The sequence below is a fragment of the Halichoerus grypus genome, chromosome 3 (assembly GCF_964656455.1).
Source record: "Halichoerus grypus chromosome 3, mHalGry1.hap1.1, whole genome shotgun sequence".
Lineage (NCBI taxonomy): Eukaryota > Metazoa > Chordata > Mammalia > Carnivora > Phocidae > Halichoerus > Halichoerus grypus.
In genome coordinates, this window is record NC_135714.1 from 122742567 (window position 1) to 122757070 (window position 14504).

General features: G+C 43.7%; 1 protein-coding gene across 1 annotated transcript in view; it reads right to left on the reverse strand.

The window, feature by feature from the left end:
* The window catches only part of FREM3 (FRAS1 related extracellular matrix 3), an 87441-nt gene extending 73230 nt beyond the window's left edge, over positions 1 to 14211 (reverse strand). Inside the window, 2 exon segments of the mRNA XM_078068243.1 lie at positions 7304 to 7393; positions 8796 to 14211. Of these exon segments, the coding sequence (XP_077924369.1) occupies positions 7304 to 7393; positions 8796 to 13974 (5269 nt within the window). The 5' untranslated portion in view covers positions 13975 to 14211.
* Positions 14212 to 14504: the final 293 nt, after the last annotated feature.

Genomic DNA, 14504 nt, shown 5'->3' on the forward strand with positions numbered 1-14504 from the left:
AGGATTCATAGTTAATTTTGGAATAAACTGCTTTCACATTTTCTATCTGAACTACATGTCTGTCTTGGTACCCTCGTATGAGAAAGCCTTGTATGTCTGAAGCAACTATGAATTTAGGGAAAAGTTAGAATATTTTAGACATGCAAATACCCAGGTTAAGTCAGCATTTTCACTGCTAAGAAAAGGTATGCATTCATAACTGTAGGCCAAGAGTAAGTTCATGGCAGCATTGAAAATGAGAGAGAAAAAAATATAGCCACATATATGTAAGAACAATTTTTTTTTATATAGCCATAAAAAATATTATGTAGCTGTCTAAAAAAGGATAAAGCAGATAAGGTAGATCTGTTTGTGCTAGTTCAGTATATGTCTGGATATAACCTAGATGTACATTAAACAAAAGAAGGCAAGGCTCAGAGCCGAGCATAAAAAAATAATCTCTTTTGTGTAAATAAAAAGGATATACATCTATTTTCTGCTATGTGATTAATTTTCTTTTTGAAAGAAAACAGAAGGAAAGGGATTAGATATCAATACACAGTTTAATTATTATGATTCTTTAACTATGTACATGTATTTATTTTTAAAAAATGTTTATAGCAAGTTATCTGGTGGAGGAATTACAGGCCATTTAAAAAATTTTAGGCTATTTATGTTAAAAATACCTATACAGTCAGGTATTTTAATGCAGAATTGTAGACTTAAAGCTTTCAGCTGGAAGTATAATTAGCAATGCTAAAAACAAGGCTTAAATAGTGTGCCATGAAGGTAGTTTTCAATATTGTTCCTTACCATTTTCCCGTTTGTCGAATGCGTGCCTAAAAATGACTCAATAGTGGAGGTTGTGAAAAGGTGTCACCATTTCTAAAAGAATTACTTTGTAGCAAAATATTACTGTAGGGCCGATATACTCCAGGTATGGCCTCCAAACAGAGATAGGATATATGGCTGAGGTGACTGTCTAGACAGCTTGTAAGGTGATCCAAATAGAAGTACCTCTTCCATTTTTCTAGAAAGAACCGATGGTTTCAGCATGAAAGTGAGAAAACCAAATTAAATCACAAATGACACAAAGGGAAGATTACCTGGCATATTTCACAAAGGAAAGGGGATGACATAAAGTTTTGCTTACCACAGTATGAGCCCACCCAACGTTCTAGCTTTTTCCTATACCTCGTGACTCTGAACTAATTCTTCCACAGATTGAGCATGGGGACACTGGTGGTGAGCCTTGCCTGTCCCTCTAGCTGTCTGCTCTGGTACCTCTGGACCTGCCTTGCTTATAGCTTGCCCGAGAGTTAACAATTCATTTCTGGTCATGGTATGAAGGAATAATAGATACAAGGAGGAAGGACTCATGAGGGAAAGGGTCAGCAACAAGTATAATTGTTGATTCCTTCCTGCCTGAGAAGAACCCACCCTGATTCTCCTTTGTTTGGATTTTTAAATCTATGACATTATTAAGGGGGACATTTTTGAATTATTTATAAGCCAGAATAACATGTTTAGCCATTTAAATCAATATTATTGAACCGAGTTGGTTGTGACGTAGTCCAGTGTTCTTTTTTCTTAAGTGGAAATTGCTTTTTTTTTTTCTGATAATAATGGTCATTGTAAAGCATTTACACAAGAAAATGTAAAGAAAATCAAAAGAAATAAAAACAACTTAAAATCCGTCACTGCCATTATAAACCATTTTTAACATCTTGCTACATATACTTTAGACTTTTTCCTGTGCAAATATATATAAGCATGTATACATGAAAATGTGAACGTCCTTTACAACTTTACACAGTTTTCTACTTGGTTTTCTTTTTAACAATACATTGGGAACCTCTTTCCATATTATCTATGGGTTTATTATGACATCATCCTGACGACTTGCAAAACGTTTTATAATCTTACTGCAGTTACACTTCTGCCGTATTATAGAAATATGTTGAACGTTTTGTCTCTTCACTACATTTGTCTCTTCACTACATTGCCTCTTGGCTTCTCCTGAATTTGAATTCTTTGGCTGCTCATTTTTATCTATCTCTTCTGCATCCTGTAGGTCTCTGATTTTAACCCCGACTCTCTTCTTACCACTGTTTTTCTTTAAAATAAAATTAGAATTGTTTGGGAAATAAGAGTAAATAGACTCCAACTAAGGGCTTCTTTGAGTCAAGTGTGAAAATATCGGGCCACAGATTTTGAGTTAACTATTCAGAGACATTTTCTGCCTTGCTCTTGAATTCTTAGATGTGTTCTAGAGAGTTAAAGCCCTCAACAAGTTTGTTATTACCTTAACTGCATGGGCAGACTTACTGGACTTACGTTAGTTCTATCACTGGTCCTAAAAAAACCTTTTTGTTGTTCTTACTTTACTTTCATAACTTGCTTAAAAAAGACACTTCAGGGCACCTGGGTGGCTCAGTTGGTTAAGCAACTGCCTTCGGCTCAGGTCATGATCTTGGAGTCCCAGGATTGAGTCCCACATCGGGCTCCCTGCTCAGCAGGGAGTCTGCTTCTCCCTCTGACCCTCCCCCCTCCCATGCTCTCTCTCTCTCTCTCCCTCTCTCATTCTCCCTCTCAAAATAAATAAATAAAATCTTAAAAAAAAAAGACACTTCACCTACAAGGAAAACTGGTACTCATAGGGACCATGAGGCATGTATCAGGTTAAATTAAAAAAAAAAATTCAAATATCAAAATTCATAGTGTTAATCAGATTGGTTTTAGACACTGAATAATTTAAGAGGAAATAAAACAATTTGTTTCAGGTCTTAAGGAGAATGTGAAATATCTGTAACACATCCCCAAACTAAAATTGTCTCACTCCCATATAATCATTTAGTGTGGCTTATTAGAAAGTATTGACTTAATGTTTCTGATGGTTCCTTTGTATGGATCATTTTAATTCTTCAAGCCCACTTCTACATCTTAAAATCTGAGATGATAATTTCTGTCTTACAAGTTATAGTAAAGGTCAATTGGAATAACATCTATAAAAACACTTTGTAGAAATATTAAGTGCTATATAAATTTAAGGTTATGTTATTATATGGCAAGTAGAACAGATCCATTCAGCATTACATATAGTAGAGATACGCAAAATTTCAAGACAAATCTATGAGTATAATGACTTACAGAGAGGAAGATGGATGAACTTGACAGTATGCTTAATTGGTACAGTTCAGAGCTTTAGAAATCTAAAACGCATTCCCTATTTTACCAGTGGCTTTCACGATAAACTTGAACGTAATGAAATTTACCACCAATGTTATAAAAGAGACGGCAACGGCCTTAGTCTGAGTTACTCAAAATTGATGATGCAGAAACAGATGGAACACACAAACTAGGTACATTGTAAACAATTTCCGTTTGAATCCCCAGTTCAGCTGTGTACACAAGTATAGGTATGCGCATAACTATTGGAGAGCAAAGAAGAAAAGAAAACTCGTATTTATTGGGGAATTGATGGATGGTGGGTATCCTATTATATTTTTGGCATATGTTACTTGATTTAACTATAGCAGAGCAAAAAGAAAAAGGCACAATTGCTACAGGAAACGGGATGTGGATAGGCAAGGTATTCCTGTGCGCCCTGGCTCAGCGTGCAGTGGCAAAGCCTAGAACAGTGGATCTGAGTTACTTCCTCTTCTTCCTTTGTCTCCTTAGTGGACTTTTTTTTTTCTTAGTGGGCTTCTAATAAATATGAAATCAGTTTATAAGTGGGCAGAGAAAAAGATGAGAAGCCAAGAGTTCCAGGCAATACCCCAATAAGATAATTCACCATAATAGTTTAAAAGTTGAATTTTGGGGGGTTCCTGGGTGGCTCAGTAGGTTAAGCGTCTGCCTACGGTCATGATCCCCGGGGTCCGGGAATCGAGCCCCACGTTGGGCTCCCTGCTCGGCTCAGAGGGGAGCCTGCTTCTCCCTCTACCCGCCGCTCCCCCTGCCTGTACTGTCTCTCTGTCAAATAAATAAATAAAATCTTAAAAAAAAAAAGTTGAAATTTTTATATAATCAACAGATCTAACTATAGATTTTCAGGAATAAATTGTTACTTTTCTTTTTACCTGAAAAAAGAGAAATACAACACTTGGTATCTCCGCTGATAATTCTACCGTGTGCTTGCTTTGTGCCAGGCTCTCTTCAGTGCCTCGTGCACGTTGTTTCTTTAATGCTTGCGGTACTTAGGATGATGGCCCCCTAAAGATGTCCATATCTTCATTCCCAGAACCTGTGCATGTATCACATGGAAAAAGGGACTCTGCAGGTGTGATTAAAGATTCTGAGATGGGGACAGCATCCTGGATTATCCAGGTGAGCCCGATGTAATCACAGGGATTCTTGTAGGGAAAGAGGGAGGCAGGAGAGTTGGGGCCAGAGTGAAACAACACGAGAAAGACTGGACACTTCTGGCTTTGAATATGGAAGAATGGGACAGTTCCTAGAAGCTAGAAAGGGCAAGGACATGGGTTCTCCCCTAGAGAAAGGAAGGGAGCCTTGCCCAAACCTTGATGTTAGCCCAGTAAGAACCACTTTGGACTTCTGAACGACAGACTTGTCAGTCTGGGTTGTTTTAAGCCACTAAATTTGTGGTAATTCATTGTAGCAGCAATGGGAAACCAATGAAATCCTCATAATAATCCTGTGAGATACACACTATAATCATCTCCAATTCACAGAGGAGCAAACTAAAGCACAGTTTCTCAAAGATACACAACCACTAAATGGTGGCACTGGAGTTCGAGTGCAGACAACCTGGTTTCAGAGCCTGTGGATTGGAAACCTTCCTGCTATCAAGCTTGAGGTTCTAATAAATTGCAGCTCTGGAGTCATATTGCCGATACGTCCACCTTTAAGACCCCTGAGCTCATCTGAGGATGTGCCTAATACATAGTCCTGGCGGTAGGGCACAGTCTTCTTTTAATGCCTTGAAAGTTGGTACCACCACCACCACCAACACCAACAACAAATTCTACTTCAGCCCATTGGTAAAAAATGCATCCTTAGAAGTGTATCCAATTCCAAAAGCTTAAATAACTGGAAGCAGTACTTTCTGCTAGTGCTGTATGCTGTCAAGATAAAAATATTAATAAATTGTAAATTTATTCAACATTCCATTTGGGAAATATTTTAAAAATTGGGATATTTTATTTTTTATTATTTTTTAATATATATTTTTAAAGAATTTATTTATTTATTTGACACAGAGAGAGAGACAGCACAGCAGGGATAGCGGCAGGTGGAGGGAGAGGGAGAGGGAGAAGCAGGCTCTCCGCCAAGTGGGGAGCTTGAGGTGGGGCTCGGACCCAGGATCCTGGATCATGACCTGAGCTGAAAGCAGACACTTAACCAACTGAGCCACCCAGGCGCCCGCCCCCCACCCCCCCGCAACTGGGATATTTTAAAAGAAAAGTTCAAGTTGGCTCTTGTAGAGAAATAAATTTATAAAATTTGAAAATATCTGACATGAAAATGTTTAAGCGAGTAATTCAACAGCTGTGAGCTATCCCAAGAATGGTCAAAATGGGCAGATACGGCTCTGTGCAGGATACTCAGAAAACAACAAAAAAATCCAGGGAACAAATAACTGCATAAATATTGAATCAGCGTATGGACATCCAACTATGAGCAAATGTGTCCTCAAATATTTTGAAGTCCATGTTTGGTTATTATTATCACTTTAATTTACTAGGGGCTTCTTTGTGAGGTGAGAAAGTGCTGTCTTTGCCTTATTCCCTGACTTTTGTCCATGGTTTTGGCTTAATGAACAGAGGTAGTGTAGCAATCGTGCTTAAGAACCTTAGCTTTGGAATCTGCAATATCTGGCTTTGATTTCAGTTCACCTGCTTATTACCTGTATGACTTCAGTCCAGTTAGTCAACCTTGGTGCCTTCATTTTAAAGTGGGCATCATAATGTTTACCTCTTATTTTACAGTGAGGATCAGAAGTCATAATGTATGTAAGCATTGCCTGGTCCACAGAAAGTACTCAAGAATGGTAGTAATATAAAATTCACATTTATCATTACAGACTGACTCTTGTTTCTGATGTCACCCAGAAAGTATAGTGTCCAAGTCAGATACACATCTTTTTAGAATATCATCCTTCTAGAAAACAGAAAGAAAAATAGTCACTATAAACTATTTGAACCTCACATGTGCTTTACATTAGTGAGTCAGTTTGGAAGGCTTAAATGTATCTTCATCTTTTTAGTGACTTTGGTCCTTGGGAACTTGGAGAATGAAGGAAAGATCAGATTTTAAACTTGAAGTGAGAAGATAGAGAGGAGGTGTCAGGGGTTTCCACTGCAGTTTGTCTCATCAGAGGTGGAGAGGGTGACTCATTATTAATGAGCAGCTACTTTGTGCCAAATGCTTTACATATATTATCTCACTTAATCCTCTTGGCAGCCCTTTGGAAGTGGTATGAAGACCACCATTTTATACATGAGTGAAATCAGTCACAGAGAGGACCAGGTTACTTTTTTGAAGGTCACATAGGGTGGGCTGGGATTCAAACTCAGTATACTACACAGCCTTCATATAAGACTGTTTTCCAAAACAGTCCTGAATGATGGCACACGATTGAGGAAGAAAATTGGAACACGATTGGCATGTTACTTACTAGGAAGGAGTAATGATTTATACTGAAAGGTTATCGAGTGGCAAGCAGCACACGGACATAAGTTTTGCAATTATTCTGTCATACTGCAAAGTAATTTTTCTTTGACAACATCATCAGCCCATTCCTAGCTGAGTAGAGCGCCTTCCATTAGCTCGTCGCTTCCCATTATGCTACTTTGAGGACAGAGTAAACAGATAGAGGTGCGGCGTATGCAGGCGATTTTTAGAGCAAGTTTTCCTCTATGCTGGTCAACCTATTTTTCACCCCATCCAGGAAGATTACAATTTGGAGATCAAGGAGCCACTAAGATTCATTTCTGGGGCTGAAAATCCTCACAAAATCTAAAGGTGGGCTTTCTAATTTGTTCCAGAATGACAGAAACCACCAGTCAGATTCTCAGAACCACCGGAAGAGATTGACTTGCCTATAGGATGTCACACATAATCTAGGTCAGGTAAAAAACTTCATATCTCATTATTGAAATTCCTCATTGCTTCCCCTTCCAAAACAGTTTTTTGTCAAGAATCATTTGGCATAGGATTGCAAATAGAGCAAAAAGAATTCATTTGTTGGTACTCTGACATACACCGATCGTGATTACTGTGTAAATAATTTAATTTTTTTCAGTTTCATATTGATTTTAAATAGCCAAGGCTCCCTTTTAAGGTTTCAATGCTGACTTACCATTGTCTTCAACAGAGAAGTAGAAGATATCCTTTGTTTCTTTGCTGCCTTCATTCAAGACGTAACAGATCCTCCTTTCATCAATGTCAGCTAATAAAAGAGCAAGTATCACTCATCATATTGGCACAATAGAAAATGAGTATGTTAGGAACTTCAATGGGTTAAGGCATGGAAATACTACAATAAAGAAATTTTAAAATAATTAAATGCCTACAAATCTAACTTTTAAAAAAATGATTAAGTGAACATGAATCTAATTTTTTCTTAAAGTTACACTGGGAAAAATAGAACATTATTTAAAATTTTGTTACCGTGCTGTGTGTATGATCTGTAGGATCATCCCCAACAAGAAAGACATTCTAGTGATGCATGTTTTACAACATCCTCTATGGAAAATTGAGTCTATCTGGTTTAGGTCTTCTGCACAAGCCTGGAGCTTGGCATGATGGTGGTTATTCATTAACTATTAGTCAAAATGAATTTAAACAAGAATAACTGCTGCATTCTAAGAAAAAAGAAAATGGGAATAAAATGATTTTTTATTGCCTATTCTCTTGGATTTTTGAGAATTTGTCACTTGGTCTGTAATTGTGTTTTTTGTATTGATAATTATTAGTATATTAAAGACAATTTGCATTTTGGGGGTATTTATTTAGAAAGATAATTCTTATAAAACCACATGATTTCATTGGCTTTAGAAGCGATTCTGAAAATGTAACCAAACTATTTTTCAAACACCCTTCATAAGTTTTACTCTAAGATTGCATTTAGGTATATATGTAACACATATAGAAAAATTCCATGTATCTTTTCACATTTCATGCGTAAAGCTACATGAAAAAGTTTTAAGACAATGTAAAGAGCTGCCACAGACGGCAGGTGTCACTTTACCTGGGAAAACAGAGGAACCTGCCTCAAGTTCACCATTAGTAATAATGACAAATGTATTTTTAAAAAGATCTTTAAAACATATCCCTCCACAAACTTAGGAAAATTTAGTTCTATGCTTTTTTTTTAAGATGCAGAAGTTACATTTGAATAGTACAATAAAATGTGCAGTGTAATATTTATCTCCAAAATCTAAGTACAAAATATCATCCTCAGAAATCTAAATTTACTGATAAACTATGAAAACAATTCCTAGGTATGTCATTCTTTGAAATTAAACTGATGATATCAAAATTAATGTAATCATATCTTACGATGATATTTCAGAAATAGAAACTGTCCACCTGCATTCTGCAACTTTAGGGCATAACTACCAGCCTTACTGGATGTCCAAGAGTTCCTGTTAAATGGGCATCCTGATGAAATGGCTAGAAAAGGACTAGTTGCCCTTTTTTGTTATCAGAATAATCTCATATTCCACCGTATTTCATTAGAATCAAAATCTGTCTGTCAATGGGCTGAAGTTGGGAAAATTTTATTCAGAATTGGGAGACCTGATCTGCTCATGGAGAGGGACTGAGGTATTGGGGATGTCATTACTAACCTTGCATAAACACTTGCGTGCTCTGGTTTCCAAGGCCAGTGTTGATAATGAAGCCATGCTCTGGTCCTCTGGTCACTTTATACTTCAGGAGCCCATGGAAACCGTCTTGATCCTCTGCCCTCAGAGACCTGTTGGTAATCAGGAAGCTCATGTGTCCAGTGTGAAGGCGCTTCAAGGCTGATGCACCTCTGTTAGTGGCAATCTGGGGGAGCCTGTTGTCTAGAGAACTTATGTGGATCCTCATTACCTGAGGTTTGTGTGTCTCTAGGACAGTGTCTGGGAAGACATAGAAATCAGCATGAGTGCCATCTGTCACAGTTAAGGAGAAACTGTCCTCAGTCGTCTCACTGCCATCGTGCCAGTAGCTAATCAGGTTATCATTCAGGTCCCGCTTGGTGAAGGTGGTCACAGAATGACTGCCATTGTACAAAATCCTACCATGGATGGGGAGCTGGGTGACAGTAAAGAGGAGAAGATCATCTGGAGTATCTTTGTCTTCCACTGTCAACTCAAAGGGAGTGATGTGTTTGCTTTCCCCTTCCTGCAGTATTAGTTTATGGATGGTCAAGATAGGTTTCTTATCATCCACATCTGTGATGAAGATCCTGAAGGTTTGGAACACAGGGTTGAGTCCATCAGTCACGTGAAACTCAAAGCTGTCCGTCTTTATCTCATCATTTGAAGTGTGGACATAGAATATTTTGTTGCTAGCCAACTGAAGCTGAGTGAAAGAGGCAATGGGCTTCCCAGGGTGGTCAGAGCTCTCTAAGTGCCCCATGCTAGGAGCCCGTGTGATCCTGAAGTGAAGCTGTTCATTAGAGCTGTTGATGTCACTGGTGCTAAGCAGATTGGTGGTAAGGGTCACTCTGCCACCTTCTGTCAGGGTAAGCCCTTTGCTAACCACCTCAGGGAAGACCCTGTCTAAGCTGTCAATAGTGATGTAGAAGTAGCGGTCTATCAAAGGGTTAATCCCATCAGTCACATCAAACTTGATAATGTCAAGGACTCCATCTTGGCCTGTGTGGGTGTAACAGATGAGGCTTCTGTCAATCTCATCCTGGGTGAAGTTCATTCCTAGGGTGAGGTTATTTTTCACTTCCCCTCTGGGTTTTCTCAGCCGCTGTAGAAGCCCCTGTTGAGGCCCTGAACGGAGAACAAAACTGAGGCTCTTTTCATCAGAGTCAAGATCTGTGGCCTTAAGGACCCAATTTGTGATGACCTTGGTGTGTCCAGTCTCTACCTCCAGCCCATCATTGGTGGTCAGTTGAGGGGTTTCATCATCCACCAGGATCACCATAATGGGTACCTTCCTGTGGGTGGTGTGCTTGCCATCACTCAGCCAGACCTCAAAACTATCCTCTGTGGTTTCAGAGTCATCATGTTCATACACAATAGTGGAGGCCTCCTGGATCTCCTGTAAGGTGAAGCTGTGGATGGGCTGGCTGCCTGTGGCCAGCTGCTGTACGATTCGGCCATGCTGAGGGAGGGCTGTGAGCTGAAAGTGAAGTTCATTTGGTGGCAAGTCAGCATCTGCCCCATTGAGCAGTGGGGTGTCTATGACCAGGCTCATCCCCTCTAATACCACAAACTCACCGGCAAAAAGTTCAGGCTGCTCATCATTGGTGGGTAAAATGATTATAGGGAAGAAGACATTTGGGGAGAAGTTGATGCCATCAGAACAATGAAAGGTGAATTGATCTTTTTGTGGCTCTACCCCCTTGTGAATACTCTGTACATAATTGATATGCCTCGCTTGGACATCTCTGATGGAGAAAGCACTGATGGGACTACCAGCCCGTGATTCTTTTGAGCCAGGAGCCGGTGCAATGTTTTCCAGGTAGCCAGAGGCTGGCTGACCAGTAACTGTGCATAGGATTTCATCTTGGGGTGTGTCCACATCTTCAATATTGAGATGTCGTAAGGTCAAGGGACTCTTCCCGCCTTCATCAACAATATAGAACTCCCCCACCAAGACTGTGGGTGCCACATTGTCCACAGGCAGCACAACCACTTGCACCTGCACTCTCTCCACTATGCTGTCTCCCACCACCCATTGATAAGAATCCTTGGAGAGGGTGAGGCTGAAGGTATCATGTTGTTTCTGGAAACCAACTTCACCCCCAGTGTGGACGTAGACTACTGTCCCACTGATGAGGTCCTCTTGGGTGAATCGTTCTGCAGGTAAGCCATTCACTAGAAGAGTACCCAATTTTGGGCTATCCTCCATAATGAAAGACAGCATCAAGTCACCTGCGCCCTTCTTTTTGCCATGTATGATGCCCATGGTGATCTCAGTGACTCTGCTCTCTAGTACATCTAAGGAAACATCTAATAATGGACTACCTGTAATAGAGATCCTGGGAGTTTTGTCAGTAGTGGGATGCACGGAAATCTGGACGGTGATGGGTATGTGGTGCACCCTGTCACTTACCTCCAGATGGAAGGTGTCATTGGTAATCTGGTCTCTGCTGTGCTGGTAAGAGACACTCCCATTAATAATGTCAGCTTGCATGAAAAGTTCCCCTGGAACCATATGTTTATTTAAGTAGTGCAGGTGTCCATGTTGGGGACCCCAGACTAACATGAAGACAATCTGGTCAACATCTGTGTCAGGGTCTATGACATCCAGTTCATTACTGCTGAGGATAAAATTTCCTCCCTCTAAGACAGTAAAGCCTCTGTTGGTGACTTCTGGAGGCTGGTTGTCCACAGGCTTCAGGAATAATGTGAATATGCCAGGTACACTGTTGCCTGCAGCATCCTCCACTTGGTAGGTGAACTGCACAACCCGTGGTACAATACCCAGTTTCTTTTGTGGGGGCTGGTAGGCAACTTTTTGGAGATTTACCTGGGCCTGGGTGAAGCGCATGATGGGCGTATCTGGCGAATCAGTGAGCACAATTTCTCCAGCTCGGACTCGGTGGTTGTCATCTGTGTCAGTGGGGGGTGTCAGTAAGGTGTACCACAGGTTCTGGTCATCTGAGTCCTGGTCAATATATTGGAGGAATTTCTTCTGGAAGTGAGTGAGTTGGTACTGGTGCACGGTCATTTCTAAGGTAGTTCCTGGAAATAGTTCTGGACTCTGCAGATCCACTGGTTGGACCGTGATGGTGAAGAAGTGCTGGTTGGATAGATTGGGTGGGTCATGGTCATCCTGTACATGGAAAGTCAGCTGGACCATTACAGGTTGAGGGCTATGGGGTCCAAGATGGCGGTAGAAGAGTTTCCCTTCCATGATGTCTTGCTGAAGCCACTCAGTCACCACCTTCTCATAAAGTCCTTCTTTTTCCACATAATACCAGTCTTCATCTTCAGGGGTCAGAGGTGGTTCAGCCTGCCGCAGCAGCATCTCTCCCAGGTGCTGAGTTGAGTAAGAGGAACCAGGGACCAGATCCCACCCTCTTTCTTCCTTTTTTTCTTCTAGAGGCTGGTCCTCCAGCACAAAATGGATGGTTGAGTCATCAGAGTCAATATCAGTAGCACTCAGGACAAAGGGGGAAATCTGGACCACCTGTCCTTCTGTAACTGAGAGCCCGGTGTTGGCCTTGACCTTCGGTGGTTCATCATCAACAGGTATTATGGTGACAGGGAAGAGGAATTCCACCTGGTGGTGCCCATCCTCCATCCGGAAAATGATATTGTCACTGTAGGTGTTGCTGCCATCATGCTGGTACACCACTCGCCCTGCTACCAGGTCCTCTGGTGTGAAATGCTTGCGCCCAGCAGGTGCCCCAAGCACCACCAGCTGCCCGTGTCTCAAGCCCCTTACTGCAGTTACTATCACCTCCTCTCGGTTATCATTATCACTGATCTGAAGGCTGTGGGTGCTGGACAGGGGCTTTAACTGACCTTCAAATAGCAGTAGTCCCTGGTTATATCCAGCCACTGGGGCCAGGGTGTTCATGGGCTTCATTATCACCATGAAGGCAAAGGGGTCTGAGGTGGCGCCATCTCCGTCCACCACCTCCAGCTCCAGCTGGAAGAGGTGCTCTGAATCTAATTTCTCTGTCGGGGGCTGATAGGCAATTTTCAGTTCCCGCAGCTCCCGCTGGGTGAAGAAAGAGACTGGAAGACCCAGGGGGTCTTCAGTGCTGACCACGTATCCCTGGTGCCCTGGCGTGGTTGTGGGGGCATTGAGAATGTTGAAGACCAGGTCATCAGGGTCAGACTCCGTGTCCTCCGCAGCCAGTGAGTCAGGGGTCAGGGCTGTTAGCAAGAACTGACTGACCTCCATCATCATCAGGGCCACAAAGCTGGGCCTAGGTGCAGTGTTCTCTACTCCGTCGCGGATGCTCACCAGCAGCTGGAAGTGCTCGCGGAGCAGCACCTCCTCTGACCCAGTGCCTCTGTCTTCTGGCCCTAGCAGCTCCGCCATCAAGGACACATAGTCCCGATTCGGCGACGGGGTGGTGGCGGTATGCTGGTAGCGCACCCCAGCTCTGACAAAAGCCTCACAGTCTACGCTCTTGCCCCTGGGGAGAGGGGCCCCCATGGCGTCCACCAAACGCCCATACTTGGGCGGTGGGCCGCCCTGGGGAGGAAAAAGGGTGAGCCGGCACCTGCTGGTGGTAGAGGCTCCGTTCCCCAGGGAGGCGAAGTCCAGCACTCTCCTGTCGATGGCTTGGCTCCAGCCCCGCGCCTTCTCCACCAACAAAGGCCTGTTGCGCGTCACCAGCTCCGGCGGGGGGAAGACCACGTCCACAGCCAGCGTGAAGGGCAGTGCCAGCGTGTAAGTCGGGGCGTGGTAGCGCAGCTGCAGCCGCACCCGCGCGCGTCCCGGGCTTCGGGAGCCGAAGTGAGTGTACTGGACCTGGCGGGGCCCGAAGGCGCAGGGGAAGCGGCTGGGGGAGAGCGCACCGTGGCTCAGCGGCAGGGCGTCCAGCACCGTCACCTCGCACCAGTGCCCGGGCTGCACTCGAATCACCAGGTCCCGGAGCGGATCGAGCCAAAGCGAGCGGCCCACGGGAACCCGGAGTCCCGGGTTGGCGATCAGGACGCTGGGGCCGTCGGGGCTACCGCGGGCCAGAGCGCCCCAGGTGGGCATGTAGAGCGCAGGGTGGGGTTCAGTCCCAGGCGAGGGTACCTGTCCCCGTAGCACTGGGCAGCTCAGGAGCACGTAGGCGAGCGCCGCGACAAACTGCCGGGGCGTCCCAGCGGGGCGCGGAGAAGTCCCAGCCATGGGACCTTGACGCTGGGATGCCCGCAGAGTACCCTGTCCGAAGAGCGCCGGCTCAACTGCAAGTGCAGGCTGGGGAGGAGGAGGCTGCTGTCCAGTCGGGAGCGAGGCGCGGACTCAGCAAGAGCCAGTGGCCATGCTTCAGCTGTGGTAGGTAAAAGCAGCGGGGAGAGAGGGCTCTGCCCACCTTCTGCTCTGCCTGCGTCCCAAGCGTCTCCTCGGCTGGCTCCGGGGACCGCCTAGAAATGCCCCAGCGCCCGGAGACCCCGCTCCTTTGTGCCTTTAACCTCGCTACCTTACTGACCTTCGTGCCCGGAGGGGTAGTCGGCCACTGTGCAGCCCCCGCTGCCCGCTTCAAACCAGCTGGTCGGGATACTCTCCCCGGGTGCCTCAAAGAGATTGTTCTTTAGGACTGGGAGACAGCGACTGTACCCGGGTCAGTTCTGCGCGTGGAAGACATTGCGCTCCCGCGGTCCATTCATCCCGGCAACGGTGTTTCTGATGGGGGGAGGGGGGAGCCACCATTCCCCTTC